At 41.9% G+C, this 21863-nt stretch overlaps 1 protein-coding gene across 1 annotated transcript; it reads left to right on the top strand.

Moving 5' to 3' along the window:
• Positions 1-1185: 1185 nt before the first annotated feature.
• On the top strand, positions 1186-18333 carry LOC147889319 (PGR5-like A protein). The gene is made up of 7 exons (XM_087392067.1): positions 1186-1803; positions 15097-15159; positions 15623-15709; positions 15841-16078; positions 16295-16368; positions 17224-17322; positions 17696-18333. Exons 1-7 carry the CDS (start codon positions 1396-1398, stop codon positions 17777-17779), a joined length of 1053 nt encoding a protein of 350 aa, XP_087248193.1. The 5' UTR covers positions 1186-1395; the 3' UTR covers positions 17780-18333.
• Positions 18334-21863: the final 3530 nt, after the last annotated feature.

The raw sequence follows: 21863 nt of genomic DNA, 5'->3' as shown, positions 1-21863 counted from the left end.
GCCTTGAGTCATCTGCCACCTACATACTTTTGAATTCTCGACTATGCGTAGACATGAGCAAGATCGTGAAATAACACTATTGTTCAAGGTGAGAATGCTGAGAAAGGGTGATGGTAGAGGTGAAGTAATCTTAAAATGCTTGACGATTGTGAGGGCATCGATGCAGATGGTATATGAAGTAATAGACGTTGTGGGGACTATTTAGTAGATGCACGAAAAGATTAAAGACACATAGAATAGGGAACTAACACAATCGGCAATAAAACAACTCCCTACACCTTGATATCCTTCAATGTTAGACCCATACAATACACCCTCATTTTGCCTCCAAGGAATTAATTTTTTTTATTTGTTTACAATTGGGGGATCTATTTACAGTTATCTATCCTTTCATCATTTAAGCATACCATACTATTCCCACACTATTTAGGTAGACTTACTATCTCCACTTTTGTGAACCTCGTTTGGACTTTTGCATATAAAGTTGGGGGAGTTTCACACCCGTCTGCGGATGGGCGAGACCCTAAAAATTCATGTTTGGGTTGTTTTGGTAGATTCTAAAGCGTTCGTCCGTCGAGCTTTTCATAAAGGGCAGACATGTTTTAAATAAATAGTAAATGCACTGCATATGTTTCAACAAAGAGAGATGGCTTATTGGTAAATGCGTTGGACTTTGGGCTGGTTTCAAATATCGTCTATGTTTGCTGATTGGGTAGTAGCCGTCGCGCTCAGCCTTGGGCGCCAGGGTATGCGCACACGCGTGACTACGTTGCCAACTGGAATTTTTCAAAGCAGCGTCCGCCCGCATGTGAATGGTTCGACACTCAATGAGATTATTGGACGGAAACGAACATCTCCGTGAGCGTCTGCTCGCATGTGAAACCCACCCTAACACTAGACACAATCACCTTGTAATTTGGGAAACCATACACAATGTTTAGGACAAACAAACAAGTAACCTACATATCCAAAATTATCAACCCATTGGACGTGAGCCGAGTTGAACGATGATGAACCTATGCTATAAGGATAGTGATTGCCCCTGATGTGGCAATACCTAAGTAGTTATTGTCCCATGTTATTCTTGTTGTGAGGTGGGAGGGGTTTGAATAGAAAAAGGAACATCAAATTCACTCGGTAACTCCTCTATTTGTGAACTTTTAGAGACGGGAGGGGTAAGGAAGATCAAACTCACACGTTTGGCAACATGGGTGAGGTGGCAGCGATGACATGGCAAAGTGAGAGCCATGAAAAGAAGAGGACCAGTTGAATGTGGACACGTAGGATATCCATGGTGAAGAGGAGCACAGGTCCGGTGCATGAAGAGCGAAGAGCCCATTTTCGATTGTTGATGATGTTTATGCTCTTGCAGAACACATTAGTTCATAGCCCAGAATGGTCTTGAATTCCAGAGCCCTTCTTCCTTCCGCCAGATTGAGCTCTGATTGTTTTCGAAATCTCAACTATGATTCCTTATCCCTCTGTAGAAATTCTGCCATCATCAGAATCCCACTTACTGATGTTGAGGTAACGTTGAGTCCTGCCCACAATCAAACCTTCCATCCTGTATGGGTTGGCGAGAGAAGGACAACCGAGCGCTGCAGAGTTGTTGGTAGACCGTTTCGGAAAGCCCATGTTTCAAAGAGCAAGTGGCTGAGGACAAGAGTAGCTATTGAATGTATTGGCGGGACTGGGCTGCAGTCCTCGTTTGGTCGTGCGGGGCTGAGGGAAGGTCCTTCTTGTGTATTTGTCGGACCAGTCGAGACTGCCGAAAAGGACAGATTAGAAGCGCTTTATCAGCAAGTACGTCTCTTTTCTCTTTGATTGATCTCCGAACCCGTTGAAATCTTGTTTCCAGTACGATATCATTGTAGTCGAACTTACGCGAGTCTTTATTGGTCTCATGAAATAATGTGTGTTCAAAACATTTGCGTCTGCCAAGTTCCTGAGTAGACTTTCGCTATCTTGAAGAAATGTATTAGACAACCATGAAAGACTGAAGCTTATAGGGGAGCGTCAAATCAGTTGCATGGAAGCTCAAGGGAGTTCTTAAGATTGCCAACAACTTTTAGACCAAGCGACTAAAACGAGTGGGTGTGTATGTGCCGGTCGTGAGCTCAAGCCCAGGGGCAGTTCTGGATTCTATCTTTGTCACCCGTATAGGGAGCTATTGGCACTTTCATTTCAGTACAGCGCAAAAAAAAAAAAAGGGAGTCCTTAAGGCAAGTCAAACAATACCAGGTGGACCATCGATTGTCAAAGAGAATTTAATCCCAAGAACCAAAGCCCTGGCATGTTCATGAGACTGTTTTAAATTATCCTATACTAAACCAATGTATTTCGCTCTATGATTCTAAGAGTCGACTCTTTATCACCACCCTGCCTTTGAACCAAACTTACAACTGGCTATACAAACTTATTTCAAGTACATGTGCAGGGCTATAGTGTGCACATGATGCCTTGAATTACTAAAAGGTATAAGAGATTCATGTCTGTCTGACAGCTTATCTGGGATGTTGTGACTAGCAGAAGAAACATGAACGTTTCTTGCAGAAGGATCACAAGGGCAGAAACTCTTAAAAGCATCAATGACATAGCTGGCTGGTAGCTGTCATTTTGAACATCAGGTGCACCCTACGGCAGTTAGATCAGGGTGAATTCGCTTGAGGTTGAGGCCGACTGACCAGTCTTGCACTTGCTTGGGTGAAAGGATGACAAGCTAGCAAGTATTCAGCACAAAGCAATCAATTGAAATATGGAGGCAAATAGTGGGGGTATGTCATTACAATGCTGTTTCTCTTATGGGGGTTGGAAAAGAGGTTGTGTATGGAGGAGGCTGGTCCTATGAATTGTCAGTTTCTGCAAGTCGTTGTATTCAGTAATTCTTTAAGTCAGTGGTCCTGCAATAGTGGAGGCTGACGAAGGCTATCTGTTAGCAGTTACATGGAAATGGAAACTCTCCATAAATAGGACCCCGTCCTCTTGTATCTGTACCACTTGTCGAGGTTTTTCTCAGCAGACAATGCAGGGTTTTCCTTGACATCTCGTACGCATTCCATTCACATTTCCTTGTTCTGCTCTCAATTTTTGCTCGCATTCCTGCTGCACTTTTACACCTGTTTGAGGAGGTGCACCCTCTTATCATTGATGCCCTTGATTAACTGTATCAAAATGGGGTGTTTTGGATCAGCCATAACAGTTCATGCCTCTCGGTGAATTGATATGCCCCACTAAGAGCCACTAAGAGTCCAACATTTTCATGCAGAGTCTCAACCACGTGAGTGGGGCCTGACCTTCCCTTATATCAAAGAGGATGCTGTGGAGAAAAGTCATACAGGGAAGTGTTAAAAAGCGTAGAGGTAGGTTGCATGCTTAGGGCCAACACTATTCTGCAACAGAAGATGAACCCCAAGCTCACAAGATACTAATGCGTGGAACACAACTCATAGACATGTGCTGTACTTGAAAGTAGGAGGACAATTCAGATTTGAAAGAGTACTGAGATGTATAGATGAAAACTGAAAGACACACATAGAATCCTTAGTACCAAAACTTGCCCTCCAATGTGCCTAGAGACAATCTCTGTGGTCCAGTACCAAACCAGGCCTTGTTTTGCTGCACCCTCTGTAGGAACTCTTCCTCTCAGCACGTGCCTCTGTGTGGGCTTTAGTAGCTGATCAGGGCTGAGCACTCCTGCAAAGTTCTACTTCTGAGTTCACTGCTGACAGAGCTCCCTCCTGTGCGCCTTATTATGCTCTCCTACAATCTGCAGATATGCACCCTAAATGTGCTTTGGGTTGCTGGAACTCTGCTCCTATAAGAACTGCTTCAGTGTGTGTATTGCTGATATAGATTTCTAGGTTTGCTACTGCATTCCTGCCCTCCACAATGCTCTCCAACAAGATACTGGTTTGCAGGCTGGAGTGTCGAATGAATGCTCAGCTCCTGCAGCTCTGAATTCTTCAAATGCCTCCTGGGGAGGCCTTTATATAGGCCTAGAACTGGCCGACCTGCAGTCTGCAGACCAACCCAGCTCAGCCAACCTGGAGCATGCCGAGCTGCTCCAATCTACATCGACTTTGTCTGCTCTGCCACCAACTGACTGCTGCAGATCAGGCTGTATACAGCCTCTGCTGCCCTGACTTGGTTGTTGTCCTCGAGACCTGGGGCCAGGTCTATAAATGGCCCCAATCCCCCAATGTTATACTTTTCCTAAAGCCTCATGGGATGGCATATAGCTGGGTCTGTTCCAGCCCATGGAAGTGTACCTTGGTGGCCCCCAAAGTAAACCCTCTGCTGCCCATGTGGCATCCACATTGCTGCCTACATGGCAACCTCATCCCCCCTACAGGTTCATCTACTCCCATACATGCTGCGGTGTCAACCCCTTGAGCTCTCCTCATTTGGGGACTCACAGTTGGGGCATTGATCCAATTTCTCCAACACCCCCATTGACACACACTGGCCCAACACCAACTGTACCAAAGAATTGCTCCATGAGCTCCTTTGCAGAAGCACTCAGAAACTGTCGAGGGTGTTTTCACTAATCTGGCCTTGAATCCCACACCTCCAATATCCCTGGGAACTTCCCCACGTCGCTCTCAAAGAGCCATCTAGTCTAGAACAATGGTACATTCTCTAGTCCAAGTCACGAACACTCTGGTCTCTTCAGTAACCCAAGGAACCAACAACACTATCCAGTCGTCCCCCTCAGAAGATAAGGATGGACTAAACCCTTTAAGGTACCAAAGATGTTGGGTCCGTTTCAACCCAACATCTAACCAGTGCCATTCGCATTTTGGTCCATGATTCCTGGTGCACAGTGAGACCCTAGAGACTAATCCATGTAGATCCCCACTGGAATCCCTCCAGCCAACTCTGGAGTGATCCTATCACCCGCTGATCTCCTAGTTCCTTTGTCTCCACCATAAAGACTATCACCCGCTGAGATCTAGTGACTGATCCACGTAGATTACTGGTTGGAATCCCCCAACTCTGGCGTGAGTCTATCACCTGCTGATCTTCCGGATCCTTTGTCTCCACCAAAAAGGCTCTGACAAAATCATCAGCTGGTTCCTTCGAGCATCATGCATGATGCAATTGGGCCTGTCTGGAGAAGCCTCTCTTAGTCATCTATGTCAATTGGCAACTCCAAGTTGTTGAAGTCTTTGTGGTAAATCTCAAGGACAACCTTACAGTAGGCATTGAAAGCCTTTGTGATGAGAGATCCCCCTCAATCTGTACGGAAGGTTTTCACCCGTCACTCTCCATTGAACTAAGAGCACCTGTACATATATTGTTCCCAAAGCAATCTATTGAAATTTCCAGAAACACAATGAAAACACATACCATAGATTTTCAATCTTGTAATGCTTGCGATTGGAGCAAGAGAGGTACCTCCTAGAAGTACCATGATCCTCTGTGCATGAGTGTAACCTTGTAGTTATGCTGCCTTTAGTGATCTCCATTTCTATATGTGGTACTATGCTGGTCCTCAGGTCCCATGATTAAGCAACGCTCTCCATCCTCCATAGCAGAGTCTGAATCTGTGCACCACCGTTTGATGTCTGTTATGAACATCTTCACCCTTGGGTCTGCATACTCTGTCTCAATGAGACATGGTGTCGTCACTTAGAGGAGTTTCTCAGCTACCACATTGGCAAATGCTGTGTCTGACTTGTCCCCCTTCCTTGCTTGGTCATCCTTCTTCTTCCTGTAATCCTTGGCAAAGTGTCCAGGCATGTCACAATAGAAGCACGTCTTTTGGCTCTCTCTCTATCTACTTGTTCTTGTTGTCAAGAGTGTCTCCATCCTCACCTTGGCATCATTCTTTTGCTGGGCTTCCATTTGTCACCCTTGCTCTTCACTATAAGAGCCTTCTCGTTGCCATTGTCCTCATCCTTCCCATTTGACAACTTCATTTGAGCTTCTTTCTGAAGCAACAACAGACCCAGCTCCTCAAATGTGAGTGGTCTCCCTTGTTCCCTAACGGTGAGAGTGTCACCAACCCTCCGCAGCTGCTCAAAAGCTTAGTGACCAGGAGCATGGAGAATTGGTTACTGTCCACCTTGTGACCCATTGCTCCGAGTTAATCTCTTACCTTCACTAGGAAGTCGTGGGTTTGACTCTCTTTTGTCCCAGACATCTGCCCACGGCCTTCCATGCCTCGTGCGCTATGTCCACATGTGCTCTTCCATAGTTTTGGTAGTGATTCTCAGCAAAAGGGGACAGATTACCACCGTCAAGATGACCACCATCACATGTGTTCTTTCATCGGTTTCTCATTTTGGGGGGAAAGTACATCAGTTGGATATCAAAACAGCCTTCCTCAATGGAAACTTGCATGAAGCCTGTTGGTTTTTAGATGCCTGGTGAGGAAGACAAAGTATGCAAGCTGCACAAGGCACTTTGGCTGAAAAAAGCCATGGGCTTGCTATGAGAAGATTCATACATATTTGACCAGCGGGTCTATAGAATAGTCCAACTGAGAGTACCCTTTGTGTCAAAAAGGACAAGGAGAATTTGCCGATTGTCATACTGTATGTGGATGATATGCTGCTTATAGGCACAAGTGAAGAGAAAATTTCAGGGTTACAAGAATTGTCTTGAAGCTTCATTTAAGATGCCTGATTTGCAGCTAATACACTATATCTGGCATTCAGTTTATGCAATCAAATAATTATGCTAGAACGGTCAAAATAAATCCAGGGACTGTTACAAAGATTCAATTCTCAGGACTGCAATCACATTTCTACTCCCATGGAGCTAGGGATGCAGCATGTCCATGTGTTGCAAGTAATCCATTTTGATGCTGTTACAGTCAGTCAGACTGTTGGATGCCTACTTTGCAATACCTATCCATATATTCAGTTCAATGTATCCTAGTTGAGCAGCTATATGTACAGCCCAAAGACGTGGCATTGGAGTGGCAATTGTTTCTTTATTGGCTGTACGTGCATTTCTTAGTTGAGTAAGAAACAATCTACGGTGGTAACATCATGTGACGCTGAGTATAGGGCATCTTTCACTACTACAGTAGAATGTGTATGGCTCAGGAGATTGATGACAGATCTTCGTGGTAGTGTGCAACCATCTACTCTCATTCTCACTGATGGTCAGCGTTCTATGCAGTGACTTGGAATCTTGTGTTTCATCTTTGCATGGAACACATTGAGATACATTATCACTATGTCACAGGAAGAATTACATGCAGGATAGACCAGTTTGCCCTACTGTCATACATCAGAATGTTGCAAATCTTTTCACCCAAGCTGTACCCAGAGAAAAGTTTGAAGCTTTTCGCAAAGTTTTGGCCTTGCTTCGACTTGGTACGTGAGATCACGTCTTGTACATCAAGACATTGTCATTGTAGGGGCGTTGTTGGAAATGTTGGTATATTAAGGTAGTGCCAATGTAATAATTAGTTTGGAGGGTTATGGGCACTTTTTACTTATCTAAGGTTTCCCCTCTAACCTCAGTTACTGGTTGAGTGCACCTCGTCAACGCAAGAGCTAATTGTTCATTGCAAAGAATCAGGACCTGCTTCATCACTTGGTGGCACACACGATGCGTACACTGATGGAGATGGGGAAGAACAAGGGTTGTCAACCAAAAATAATAAAGAACTCTGCATATGTATAACTTTATATATCATACTTGTAAAAATAGAGGAAAAAATGAAACAAGTGTGAAAATGAAATTATTAAAAAATATATACATATATAATCATAAAGTACGACGATAATAAGATTATGAAAAGGGATGGTAATTAGCAATAATTGTGAAAACACAAAGAAAATAGGACAACCCAAACTAGGTGTAGAATTCACACAGCATGAGCAATACGAGGATTAACTTTTACATCATACCTTGCAAAGTCGAGCTTCGTTGGGGATGAAGACTTGGCCAGTGGTTGAATTGGCCTTGCTGTCTGCACTACTCTGGTCTAGATTAAAGATGAGAGAAAAAGAAAATCCCACTTGTCTTTGGCTTCTTAGGTCTCGCATCCCATTGTTAAGCTTCTCAGCTATCCATACTTTGGTACCCTTCATCTTGTAAGATTGTCGAAGAAGCTTGATCCGCATATCTTTTGACTTCAGTGTAAGGATTGCATGACCTTTATAGTGCGTTATAGAAGCTGGCCTGGAGGAGTCATCATCCTGCTCATCATCATCCGTCTATTCAATGTTGGGCAAGCCTGCTTTGATCTTTGTCAATATTTCACTATATGTGTCCTCTTTATACCAATCTTCTGGGAGTCCCCCTATTCTAATCTTCAGCACATTATCACATCTAGCTTCGTGTTCTTTAATCTATGCTTGAATATCAGACTTACTTGCTTTGGTGTCCACTTCCACAATCACTTCCTTCTTAGTAGTTTGTACTTCAATGTGAACAAGATCTTTGACTGTAGAGACTAGCTTCGAGGTAGGGGGGGAATCCTTACAAGATTTTATAGCCTCATCAATTACTACTTGCTTACCAAGCCCTTCCAGAATGTGAAGTCGAGCCTTTACTTCTGCCAGTTCCAATCGTAGCTCTCTCAGTGCCTGCTGCAGGTAAAAAATCTGATCCTGTTGCCCAAGGATGGGTCGTTTTGAGCCTTCTTGTCGGCAATTGCGTGCATATGGAGAGGGTGTCATGGCTGCAACTGTAGAGTACTGAGTCGTGATGGAGGTTGAAGGAGTTGAGGGGGACTTGGAGGAGAGGGTAGGCCAGTCCATAATTGGCTGTGTGTTGAACCCCCTAGCTGAACCTAACCCCCGGGTTGGGTCGGGGATTTAGCCCAACTTGGGGTTAGGGTTAGTTTGCTGTTTTGAAGAAACTAGGGGCAGTTTGTTGTTGACGACTAGACTGGGGGGGGCTGGCGGCTGGCGGCTACTGGCTGTTGGGGGTTGCTGGCTGAGGTGACGGGCTGACAGGCTGAAGGGTGACGGGCTACGGGCTGAGGCGACGAGCTGACAGGCTGAGAGAGAGAGCTACGAGCTGACAGGCTGTACGGCTGACGGGAGGGAGAGGTACGGCCTATGGGTGGGAGAGGTATGGCTGACGGGAGGGAGAGGTATGGACGAAGAGAGAGAGAGAGAGAGAGAGAGAGAGAGACCATTTGCATGCATATGATCCATGATTACTGACCCATAGACTAGTACACAAATAATAGATCTGTGAACATCCCTACTGAAGCGGGCTGCATACTGAAACATCCAAACTTGCTTACTCCTAGCTTTTCATCAAATCACGGGCACAAGCACACGAATTCACCTCTTAGCCGACCTCAGTGGTAGTAAGCTCTCTCGAAAAAATTTCGTTACGTGAAGGCTCTTGCTTACAAAATTCCACCAAGCCCCAAAATTCCCTAGATGGATCTAGTATGTCACATGTCTTCATTCTAGGGTCTCTCCTTAATGCATCATTTACCCCTCTCTTGGGATATCATTGAAACCATTTTCCCCTTGGCACATTTCATGCATTTAGGTCCCTTAGCCTTAGATCCACCTAGTCTAGTGCCATATCACCCTCACCAAGACCTTGACCTTGATTCCTTTTTGATCATTTACATGAAGCCCAAACAAATATAATACAAACATTGATCCTTTAAAGGAAAAAGCCGACTGACCCTTCCGAGGTCAGGTCATGTTACCTCGACTTGAGCGTAACATTTCTTTCCCTCTTCAGGCATCAGCGTCCTCGATGATAAAGTCTGGGAACACTCTCCATAACTGGTATACGGATTCCCAAGTAGCTTCTGATAGAGGTAAACCATGCCATGCAACCAACACCGTGGGTATCTTCCGATTGCGTACTTGCATTGTTCCTCGGTCCAAGATTCCTATTGGTTTGCGTCTTGTATTATCCTCTATCTCCTGAAACAAAACAACACCCTCGATTAGTGAGTCACCTGTATGCAAAAATTTCTTTAAACGAGAAACATGAAACACTGGATGCACCTTACAACCCTGTGGCAATTCTAATTTATAGGCTACCTTGCCTATTCTTTTTAGAGTTAACCATGGTCCATAATATCGAGGTGATAACTTAGCACACTCTCCTGCAGTCAAAGACTTAGAGTGCGAAGGAACTTTGAGAAAAACTTTTTCTCCTTCCTTAAATTCTCTAGCGGATTGGTTTTCATCCGCATACGCCTTAGCTCCATCCATAGCTTTAGCGGATGTTAGCTCTCACAAGTGCTAGCATCTCCCGCACTGAATCACAAAGTTCGCGGCACTAGGTACTTTCTGAGGTACTCCAACTGTAGTTGGATTCGTTGGTCTAGAACCATAGTTCAGCTCAAACGGACTGAACCCTGTAGAGGAATGTTTTCTATCATTGTAGGCAAATTCTAACAATGGCAACCACTTGTCCCATGTATGTTGCCTCAATGACACATATGCTCTAAGCATATCCTCTAAAATTTGGTTGATTCTTTCCGTCTAACCATCCGTTTCCGGATGATCCCCACTACTCATTCCCAACTCAGTCCTTCGTGTCTCAAACACCCGCAGTCCAAAAGAGTAATTATGAATCCTAAATATTCAAGTCTTACCATGCACAGTATAGTTTTCTTTTTATTTACATAAAGACTGGCTTTCCTCAAAGTACTGAACACTATTCTTAAGTGTTCGTAATGCTCAGCAATCCTTTTGCTGAAAAAAGAATATCGTCAATAAAGTGTACTACAAACTTTCCGATATACGGACGTAGTAAATCGTTCATAAGCATGACGAATGTAGCTGGAGCATTGGTAAGTCCAAAGTGCATTACCAAAAACTCATAATGTCCAAACCTGCTTCTAAAAGCGGTTTTATGCACATCCTCGGCTCTAATACGGATATGATGGTAGCCACATTTAAGATCTATCTTACTGAAAATTACGGCTCCATGTAATACATCTAGCAAATCATCGATCCGAGCCATCAGATACCTGTGCTTAATAGTAATATCATTCAATGCTCTGTAATCTATACAGAGGCGAAAAGTATCATCTTCTTGTTCTTTAATATCACTGGTGAAGCAAAAGGTGAGAAACTTGGTTGAATCTGTCCCAACTTAAGGTATTCTTCCAGTTGTCTTCGTACCTCCGGCTCTTCGGTAAAACTTAACCTATAGGGAGGCATGTTTATAGGTTCTGCCCCCGGGATTAGTTCAATCTTATAATGAACATTCCGCTCTGGAGGTAACCCATAAGGTAAGTCATCCCTAAAACAATTAGAGAACTCCTCTATTATTTGATCAGCCAGCTTGGCCATCTCTCCATTTTGAGCAACATTAGTACTAGCCAAAGAATCATCAATCGGTTCTACCGATGCTGTACAAAGAAACAAAAACTCTTCTTGAGCTTTTCGAATTTCCATTACGGACACCAACGGTCCTTGAGGTATATCTTTTTCACCTCATAAGACATACAACACATCATTCATCTTGAATTGATAAATGTGTTTTTTCCAATCTATGGCTGGATTCTTCCTAGAATGCCAAGCCTTACCCAGGGCTATGTCTGCATGAGCAAGCTTTGTCATTTCAAAATCAAGCTTCTCAGCATAGTCCTGAATTCGAAGCTCTAACTGGATAACCCTTTGGTCCCATACTTCAGTTGAACTTCCATCTGCCATTCTGATTGTATATGCATAGTCAGATGGGCTAGTCATTAGTTTCAGCCTCTTTACAAGCTTGGAGTTAATTACATTGTGCGTTGACGCTGAGTCAAACAACACAATGACATCATGATTAGTTACTTACCCTTTCCTTAATTAACTCCGTATCATTAAAGGCTGTATACCCCGTTGCTGCGGGCTTTGACAGGATATTATCAGGCGCACTAATTACTAACTTAGCAACAGACACACATAACAAAACATGTATTGACCGTTGAGAAGATCCCGCTAGCTGAATCTGCATCTGTTCTGCTCTGGGACTTCCCTCCATTTCCACGTCGTATTTTGAGATCACCATCTCAGCCATCCGACGATTGTTTCGTGGACAATCTTTCCACTGATGAGGCTGAAGGCATTCAAAACACAAGCCTTCTCTCCTCGCTTTTTCTCTTTGCTCTGGGTTCAAAGAAGACTTCGACCAAGCCCGAGCTGCCATTGGTGTTACTTTTCTTTTCATCCCAATGGTGGTACTTGATTTAGGAGTCTCAATTGGTTTCGCCTACTTGGCTGTGAGACACTCCCTTTGTTAATCCACTCCTTCTTAAACCCAGTTTTCTTCGGGTACCCATACTAAGTCCCAACCTGCACAAACCCACTTGGTCTGTTCCCTTTTGCATCCTCATAGTTGAGGGCTATGGCAATTGCTTCATCTAGTGTGTTCGCATACTTAGTCCGAACTTCCATCTTGATCCGATCGTTCAATCCAAAGATAAAACCTTTTACTTGGATTGACTGAGGTAGAGGTTCATCAACCTTCATTACACTTTCTCTGAACTTATCAGCGTATTCCGCCACTGATAAATTTCTCTTACGAAGGTTTCGATACTGATCCCAAGCTTGGAATGCTTCGTCAGGAGGTAAGAAGTGTTTTCTAAATTCCTTTTATCCACCACCTATCCACTGCCTCATTAAACATATGGGTGGCCTCGCGGATTTTCTTCATATCATTCTTGATTTCACAAATAGCGAAGGCCTCGTTCCATTTGTATAACCAGGTCTCAATGATATTGGAACTACGGTCAAACATCCGACCAGAATACTTTTCTGGCCTATAATTGGCAATATTAGGCACCTTAGCCCTCCTAGGCTCAACCGTATGAACACTGGACTCTGGTTCCATTGGAGATTTACCTTTCTTTTCACGGGATGGTCTAGCAGACATACTATGGACCATTTTCCTAAGCTCATATTGCCCTACATTTGCTTGTAACTGTTGCGCTAAAATCTGTTGCAAGGCATCCTCTAACATTGCAATTCTGCCAAATAGTGTATGACTTGCTGGGCGCGACACCTGCGGGGTCGGCTGGACTCCCGACTCTACGGGATCCATCCTAGAAGCTTCTTCTTCTACTTCCATTTAGGTCGATGGGTGTTTTTAAAAATAATAATAATAATAAAACACCGCTTGAAACTGTATTTACAATTCGAAAGTCCAACTTCCAAATTTACAGCTGCCCAGGCATATATCACACTTCAACCAAAACCCACTTTCCCTAGGCTAGGGAAAACTCTTGCAATCTGAAATAACTCAAACACAAATGCAAATAAACGAGTACATATTCCAATGAACTTTAGAAGGCATAGAGAGCTCCCTGGTGATATTTCTGCTGAATGACGAGATTAACTTGTCCTTGAAAACCACTCCATCATTCTTAGTGGGACTCCTTTAACGAATTCATGTATGTGACGTCGATTTGGCTATTGCTGACCATATAGGCCTTCGTGAACACAGTCCAAATGATACGACTAAATATAACCAAGCTTCTTCATATTCGATCACAGCAAAATACACGTATCTCTACAGACTAACACAACCATTTGTCCATCGCAATGCACGAACCTTGTAGAGCTATTGACCCATAGGTCACCTCGATTGAGTCACCAGACAGAATATGTGAACTGCTTACGGGCTCTCTTACCACCGCAAAAAAGCAAAAATCGTCAACGCACCACTACCACCAAACTCGCTTTCGGAATACTTTCGTGACCACACAGTAGCTCTCGTCGTGCGCTGCTCGTCAACGCTTACCCAAGCTGATGAACTACCTGATGGCCTGAACTAAACGATGCAACCGTTCTCAGCTACACTATTTTTGTCTTCCACATGCAAGTGATATGATATCACAAATTACACAGCTAGTTCCTGCACGCGTTGTGACGGAATCCCAAAAGTAACCACCCGTAAACTAGCGTGTGCGTCAGTCTCTGTCTTTTTTTTTTTTCCTCAGATTCCGTAAGACAGGATTCCCCGCTCCTCTATTGGCTTCCTGGTGGAGTCACGCTAAGGCTTGACGAAAAATCAGATCAACAGTCCGACGCGTCACCTATCGTTCCCTCACCGTTCACAGATCGCCACGCTGATGAGTCCTCGATCCAACCCAATCACGAAATGCTCTGATACCAAATGAAACATCCAAACCTGCTTACTTCTAGCTTTTCATCAAATTACGGGCACAGGCACACGAATTCACCTCCCAGCCGACCTCAGTGGTAGTAAGCTCTCTCGAAAAAATTTCGTTACGTGAAGGCTCTTGCTTACAAAATTCCACCAAGTCCCAAAATTCCCTAGATGGATCTAGAATGCCACATGTCTTCATTCTAGGGTCCCTCCTTAATGCATCATTTACCCCTCTCTTGGGATATCATTGAAACCATTTGCCCCTTGGCACATTTCATGCATTTAGGTCCCTTAGCCTTAGATCCACCTAGTCTAGTGCCATGTCACCCTCACGAAGGACCTTGACCTTGATTCCTTTTTGATCATTTACATGAAGCCCAAACAAATATAATACAAACATTGATCCTTTAAAGGAAAATGCCGTTTGACCCTTCCGAGGTCATGTTACCTCGACTTGAGCGTAACACATATATCTTGTCTCTCCTCAATGGAGAGGCTGAGCATAGGGCTGGCTATGGCGTCTTGTAGGCGCTGGTGGAACTGATTCTCCCATTGCTGAGGCTGGAGAAAGCGAAAGGAAGGCGTGGAACTGTGGTTGTTGATGTAGCAACCCTATGTGCCTATCAACATGGCTTGCTAACTGTCTGCTGCCCTGATTCCTCTGTCTGGGGGTTTGGCTAACTTTGGCAAGCCTTTGTGGCTGCCCGAGGGTTTAGCAGATAGCCAGGGCCTGAGCCTGCAAACAATGTCTCTATTAGGGCCTGCATGTTTTGCTGTCCTGCTATATTTTAACCTCCTCAATTAGTAAGCTTATAAATGTATGTAGTTCATGAAGTGATTGATTTTCTAGGCCTAAAGCACTAGGTCCTGTTGTTTGGTCCTCTCTCATGCTTTGATTCTTTTGTGCATGGAATGTAATGTCAGTGTTCAACTTTGTTTCCTGCCCTTCCTTCTGATTACCTTCCAGCTTATAGAAAATATCTGGCTGAATAATGTCTATTTTTTCCTTCTAGGGTTCTACTAATATGTCAATTGTTTACATGGCAGGCACGAGATTCCTACTACAATGGACAACCATTGATTGTGGATGACATGTTTGATAAAGTTGAGGTACAATGATGGAGATGTAAATTTCTAGTTTGGTCAGTTTTTATTATAGACCATGATGAAGAACTTTAAAGTATGGTGTAAAGGAGGTCGATGCTTTCCACTTTTTCTTAGCCTTAACAGTATGTGTTTGTTCAGCCTTGCTCTTGTCTGTATAGGGGTGGGCATGTTGTGGTTTTCAAGAAACTCTCATCTTGCACTTTCATAGTTTTGCCACTGGAACACTATTTAATAAATAAGGAAGGTCGAGGTGTAATTTCTCTTATGTAGCACAGTACATTTGGAGTCTGCTGTGTAGGACGATGTCTGAAATTAGCGATACCTCTTGAAAAATGGTGGCACGATAAAACGGAGCATAGTTTTAGCTCACAAGATCCTAAGAATGCTGGCTAGTTTGTAATAGAGGTTTTTTTTAGAGACTATTGATGCAAAAACGTAACAAGAGCAAGTTCACTTGATTGTACAGGTTAGGCTGCGTTGGTATGGCTCAAAATTGGTTCTCAAATACCCTCGGTGCAGTCTTAAGCGGTTATCGGCTTATGCTGATGCTGAGGTAGGTACATTGTATGCTTGAAATCGGTCGTTTCAAATTGAATTGAACTGGTAGTTTATTTTGGAATTTGTATTCTACATACCATTGAGAGTCAGGATATCCTGGTTGTGGCATGGAGGGTTTGGGATCAGGTTGACCGGTCTCTGGTTTGGGCACTAGCTGGCATATGGACAATACTCCTAGTAGCAGGGATTGTAGCGGCAGCAGGCCTACCTGCTTGTGCTCTCAGTATTGTTTGCAGAGATTCTATGCACGCATGGTACTCTCCTCGCGGTTCTCAATTCACATCTGATGCACAAATGGCAGTAAATGGGCTTATAGCAAGTGCAATTGGACTCTCAGTTGGAATTCCTGTGACAATAGCATCGGGTGAGTGTTCTAGTCTATCTTGTTTTTGGGGAATAAGGTTAGGCCACAATGCTGCAATATATGACTATTGTGATGATTTGAAGGAGGTGCTGTAAAAACTTTGATATATTGTTTCTCTTGTTCCCGTTACAATTTTGGTAGGAAGCAGACAACGTTTCTCTGTTTGGGACAAAAACAGCACAAAATATACTGATGCGAGATTCTCCCTGGTGTCAGTGGCAGCACTGCAGGGTCTGTGGAGAGGTGAGCTTGTTTCACTCAAGGGATCTTGTCCAAGCTGTGGAGAAGAGGTTTGTGACCTTTAGTTGCAGAAGCTCCATTACAGTGACAGGTTTTGTTGGTCAAAATTTTTGCCAATGTGTATTATCTTTTAATGTGATGAATGTTCCCCTTCCCCCTTCTCTCTCTCTCTCTTTCCCTCTAAAGCATCCTTTTGTTTCTTAGTGTGTATGAACTTAATAAGGAATACTGCTAACATGAGCATTGGTTCCTTGAGCTAGATGAAATGCTAGTTATATATGTAAGTTGAACACAATAGAAATTGATTAACAAAATGAAATAAAATGCTAAGGGTAAGTCTTTCATCAAAGCAGTCAGTAGGCAAAACGTATCTTTAAAATGTCTTGGATAATCCGTTTGTGACCTTTCCCTCTCTTCACTAAGCATTCCTGTGACTGAAGCATTTTTATTTCACGCATTTGCAAGCTCCAGAGTTCCATTTATATGGATGCTTTCATCTAAGTTTAGATTCAAATATGAAGTTAGATATCAGGCTTTATTTTGTACATCTAGACTAAACTCAACCAAAATTGATTAGCAAAACAAAAAACTTTGACGCGTTAAGGATAATTCTTTATAATAATTCAAGTCTGTGTATTCTCAAGATGCTTTTTTGGATAACTATTTCCGCACATTCACAAAGTGGTAAGAATCTTTATCACAGAAGCATTTCATTGCCCTCATTTGCAGGCCGCAACTTCCAGTTATGTGGTTGTTTTCATACAATTCACAGTTCCAAATATGAAGTCTTATATCAGTTTATATGACATCTATGTAAGCATCATTCATGTTTTGGAGTTTCTTGACCTAAGGGTTCTTAAGAAAGCTTTTAGAAAGGCCCGTGACTCGTTGTTTGAATAAAGCAGGTGTATGCATTTGTGCGGGCAGATGATTCTGTGCATCCCCGGCACAAAACTGAGTGTCATGTGTGTCAACATCCACTTGTTTTTCACGCAAAAGTTGAGGTATATCTGTATGCTGACTATGATAACTGCTTAATCAGGATAATGTAAAAGTCCATTGAATTCATGATAAAATTTTCGCTCATGTCATTCATGCTTTCTGGGTAGTTTTTCTTCAAAGCACTGACTATTGCTATGCCATTCATGAAGAGATTTCTTAATGTGCCTTGGTAATTTGTTTCTTTTGGAATCTTGATTCTTTCTTTTTGGTATATTGAGGACAAGCAATTTTAAGGATGGGCAATCTGTAGCCATTGAGTCGGTCTAGTTTAGTTGCAGCGATCAGTTAAATGTTGAGTGCAAGCACTCTCTCACTTTTTTATTTAAAAGAGGGTAATCTGTGGTCAAAGATTGAGTTGATCTAGTTTAATTGCAGCGATCTACTTCACCGTTTGGCTGGCCGTGGGCATATGGGCGAATCTACCTGGTGACCCGTCCAAAAGATTTAGCTCCTCAATAACAGAGCATTTATAATCAATTGTGTTCGACTGACAAAACAACTATGATTTCCCAGGGAGTTTCAACATTTTGTCCGTTATTCACGGCTTTTTTCACCCTGGAAGCTGATTACTGTCACCATTCATATGGATGGAAGAGGAGGCTATAGTTGTATAGCATGGTGACTTGATTGTAACATTATGTGGGCCATAATCTTCATTGTACATGAAATTTAGTCTATAAATGATTCTTCGAGTTCTGATAAGGTTGGGAACCAGGAAATTTTGCTGCAGTTTCGTTACCTTGACTGGAAAATACTATGTGAAGCACAACCTTGGCAATACCTTTTATTCAGCCAGGATCATGAGTGCCTGTATCTTCATTTGGTTCTTTTAGCTATGAATTGAATGGCTTTTTGGTTTTGTATGTCATAATTTTGTGGCATACGACGAGACTCTTTATGCAGACATATTTTGTTGTGCTGCCGTTGGGGTGTTCTCTTCATGTATAGCCTGTTCTATTAACGGATGTAGTTGACAAATACTCAATCGCAATGTAAATTTTATACATGTCAGAAATGAGAACGTTTGCAGGAAGATGCAGCACCAGTTAGGAATCGCAGACCCTTTTTTTTCTAAAGGTTGATGATAGAACTCTCTTGAATGTAGTTATGGACTGCCTCTGCATCTTCAGAAATCAAAATATAGAAATTCAAAATTCTTGCGAAGGTTTTCGAGTCTCAGATTTGTTGCAAAGGTTTGTGAAGTTTCTGTGTGCACTGTTTGCTTCATTGTTCTCTGTTGGGGGCACACGCCTGAGGCAGAGAGGAGAGGGGGGGAAAGAAGGGAGCAATGGGAATGAAAGGAGGAAAACAGGGAGTGATGGGAACCAGGTGTAGTTGGCTCAAAAGGGGCTTCCTTGGATAGTTGGATTGGAAAGTTTCTATCATCAAAGTCATTGGATATCAACTAGAATGCTTGGCCAGCTGCTAACTATATGGGCTATTGTAAGTAGCTAATAATAGGTCGATTGATCTAATGGCTTCGAATGTGCCACATGGTTTCGTTGGATTTTAGAGTTTCATAAAACGCTCTAGTGCTGGCCAAGTAAAGAAGGGAGAATCTACCTTATTCAAAGGACCTGAGTCTACCTTCACAAATGAACAGTTTGAAAGGCCAACAATGGTTGGAGAGGCTGATGTGCATATGATAACTTTGGGAACACTCCACGGCCCTATACTAATAAGATTGGAGACCATTTGCCATAAGAATAGGCCAAAAAGATTTGAGGACTTTGCCAATCAGAATCCCTCTCTATGTAATCATCTTATACAATAATATGGCAATGCACCCATGACAATAATATTTACACCAAGTAGCATAGAAAATTACTCTTCTTGAACTCTCATTGAATTACTTAGCTTAATGTGGATTGCCTCATCTTTCACTTCAACTTCCTTTTCTCTCTTCTGCATTGCTCTTCTTGCTTCCCAGCTTCCCCTTCTTTTTGCTCTTTTCTTCTTTCTCGCCTTTCTGACTTCTTCTCCCTTCAATTCGTCTCCGATCTCAATTTTGTCTCCCCTCTCATAAGCAAGTATCTTGTCCTAACAAAAGAGATTCCTGTCCAGTTTGAGCTGCTTCAAATGATTGTTATGGTAGTCATCTTTGTTTTATTCACCATTTCATGGTTGAGATAGACTTTGCAGTAGGGGTTGTGTTATTTCGAAGTGGTCAACAAAAGTAGAGAGTGGAGGTGGGGCACGGAGTATCAAGATTGTAGCCGAACACATAAATTGTGCCAATTCTCTTTCTCATCATTGTCCCAATAGTAGCAGAACAAGGAGATTAAAAGTTGAATACCAACACTATCCTAGACCCTTTCCTAAGTGAACTCATTGGCATTAGGAAAAAGGGAAGCTCATTTTGGGACGCTGTAAGAACTTCACAATTTCTTATATTTTTTCATTTGAAAAGTGCAAAAAGGATAAAATACTTAAAAATGTATATACAATAACTGTAAGCTTGTCAAAGGATGGAGGGATAAAGATATTCTTCTATATTCGACACTTATATCTCACGAGATTAACATTCAATGTCTCTATAAGTCACTTCCTTTTTTGATAGATTTCCTAGTTGTTTGGGCTATCTGTTTAGCTTCTCTGTTAAGACCACATAACCAATCTCGTCATATCCTTGTTTTTCAAACTTTTCAAAGCTAACAGCAATCATTAGCCCGCACATGTCATAGATCCTAAATGGTGAAAGAAAGCACCTAATAGAGATAAGATGAATCCAAATTTCGGAGCCATTCTTGAGGGGACAAGCATTTTCTGAGCAAAATCTTCCGAGCGTCCGAGCGAAGGAAAAAAAAAGCTTCCAACTATGCAAAAATATGACAAAAATGGATCGAAAGTAAACATAGTTTCACTTAGAAATATGCAAAGTATTATAGCAATACCTATTTTATACACGAATCTTTACATGAATCTTTGGGAATGGTGAGAATAGAATGGGATGGCTTTTGAAGAAACCCACATGTAGAGTAGACTTCTCCATGAAAATTCCCTTATGATTCTTCTTACAACTTTTACTTAATAAGGGGTGACATTGAAAAATCTCTCAACCTATCTTCATGAAAGGGCTTCTCCAAATAAAAGTCATTGAAGCAAGCCATCGAGGTAGTTTCGCTAGCGAAACTCCTTTGAAGTAGTCTTCCAAGGTAGTTTCGCTGGCGAAACTACCTTGGACAACACTTTTAAAAGTGACATAACTTTCACATTCAATGTCCAAATATAGTCATTCAGCCACTCAAATTGATCGGAAAACCCCATTTGAGCACATCTATGGGGTTATATTTTGGAAAATATTGCATATATAGTATTAAATATTATATGTATTTTATGAAAGTGATATTTAAGCCCAAGTTAATACTTGTTTATAGTAATTTAAACTTCTTTAAAAACATGTCCATAAATATCTTGTTATTAATACTATAAAAAAGATATTGCCATATGATATAAATGTTTTAATAAGTAATTATTTATGTATAATATTATTACATTGAGAGTGATTATGAGAGATGTTTCTTAAAGGAATTATTTTTCAACACTTTTTTAAGGTAATAACAAGGGTACAAATGGATGTCTATGAATAAGACGATTTATGTTATGTAAAAATGAATGAGTGAGTAGTCTATATAAAATAAAAGTGAAAATACCTTGTTTCCTAAGAAATACTATTTTTTAAATCTCTTGAAAAACATGCTCGGATAAACCTGCTCATAGGTTTTTGCTCGTAAAATTGACGCATCCCATTCTTGACATTCCTTTATGCAATGTACATATATATACATTGCATGCTTTATGTCGGATCATTGAAAAGTTGCTTTTTTTATATATTAGATTTGCTTGGAGGCTTCGACTAGAAAAGCATTAGAAGGAGGCACTTACAGCAGTGGAAAAAGTATTGTCGGACATGGATCTCCATGGAGGAGATGCTCATATCACAATAGACCTTAACAAGTTGGTTAAGTTGGTTTTTTTATATATTGGATTCGCTTGGAAGCTTCGACCAAAAAAGCATAGGAAGGAGGAACTTACAACATTAGAAAAAGTATTGTTGGACATGGATCTCCATGTATGAGATGTTCATATCACAATTGACCTTAAGAATTCAACAAATGGAAAGGACATTCTTATCAAGCCATTCATTGGTGGAGTCAAAGTTGGATAATGAACTCACAAGGTAATCTTTTGAAATAGTCACCAATTATGGTTTTCTTATTCAGAATCGCTGGTTCTAGGTTTTTATCAGAACCACAAAGCGAAAGAAAGCTTAGCAAACAGCCAAGATATGTTTTAAGAGTAATGTATGACCTTTAGAAGCTCGTACATAATGCTATCAAAGATCATGAGGCAGATGGTGTTGCTCGAAACAGTAAAGTAGAAGTATAGGAATCATTAAACAAGCTATTCATACTTTGTTGCAAAAAGACCTGAGCAAGTTAATTACCGTGTGTTAGAAGATGAGCTAAAGAATTTTTAAAAATCAATGAAACAATCTTGGGGAAGTTACAATATAACACACTGCATGGTAAGAAAAATTAAT

The sequence above is a fragment of the Dipteris shenzhenensis genome, chromosome 20 (genome assembly GCF_047967505.1).
Source record: "Dipteris shenzhenensis isolate YYH24624 ecotype China chromosome 20, Dip_SZ_1.0, whole genome shotgun sequence".
Lineage (NCBI taxonomy): Eukaryota > Viridiplantae > Streptophyta > Polypodiopsida > Gleicheniales > Dipteridaceae > Dipteris > Dipteris shenzhenensis.
This window is presented reverse-complemented; position numbering and strand designations above follow the sequence as displayed.

Excerpts from the sequence above, each read along its gene's own strand:
- LOC147889319 (XM_087392067.1), top strand. The coding sequence starts at position 1,396 with ATGGTCTTGAATTCCAGAGCCCTTCTTCCTTCCGCCAGATTGAGCTCT. Across the intron at positions 16,079-16,294 it reads TCCTGTGACAATAGCATCGG|TGGCAGCACTGCAGGGTCTG; the intron begins GTGAGTGTTCTA and ends CCCTGGTGTCAG. Across the intron at positions 17,323-17,695 it reads TTTTTCACGCAAAAGTTGAG|CGATCTACTTCACCGTTTGG; the intron begins GTATATCTGTAT and ends GTTTAATTGCAG.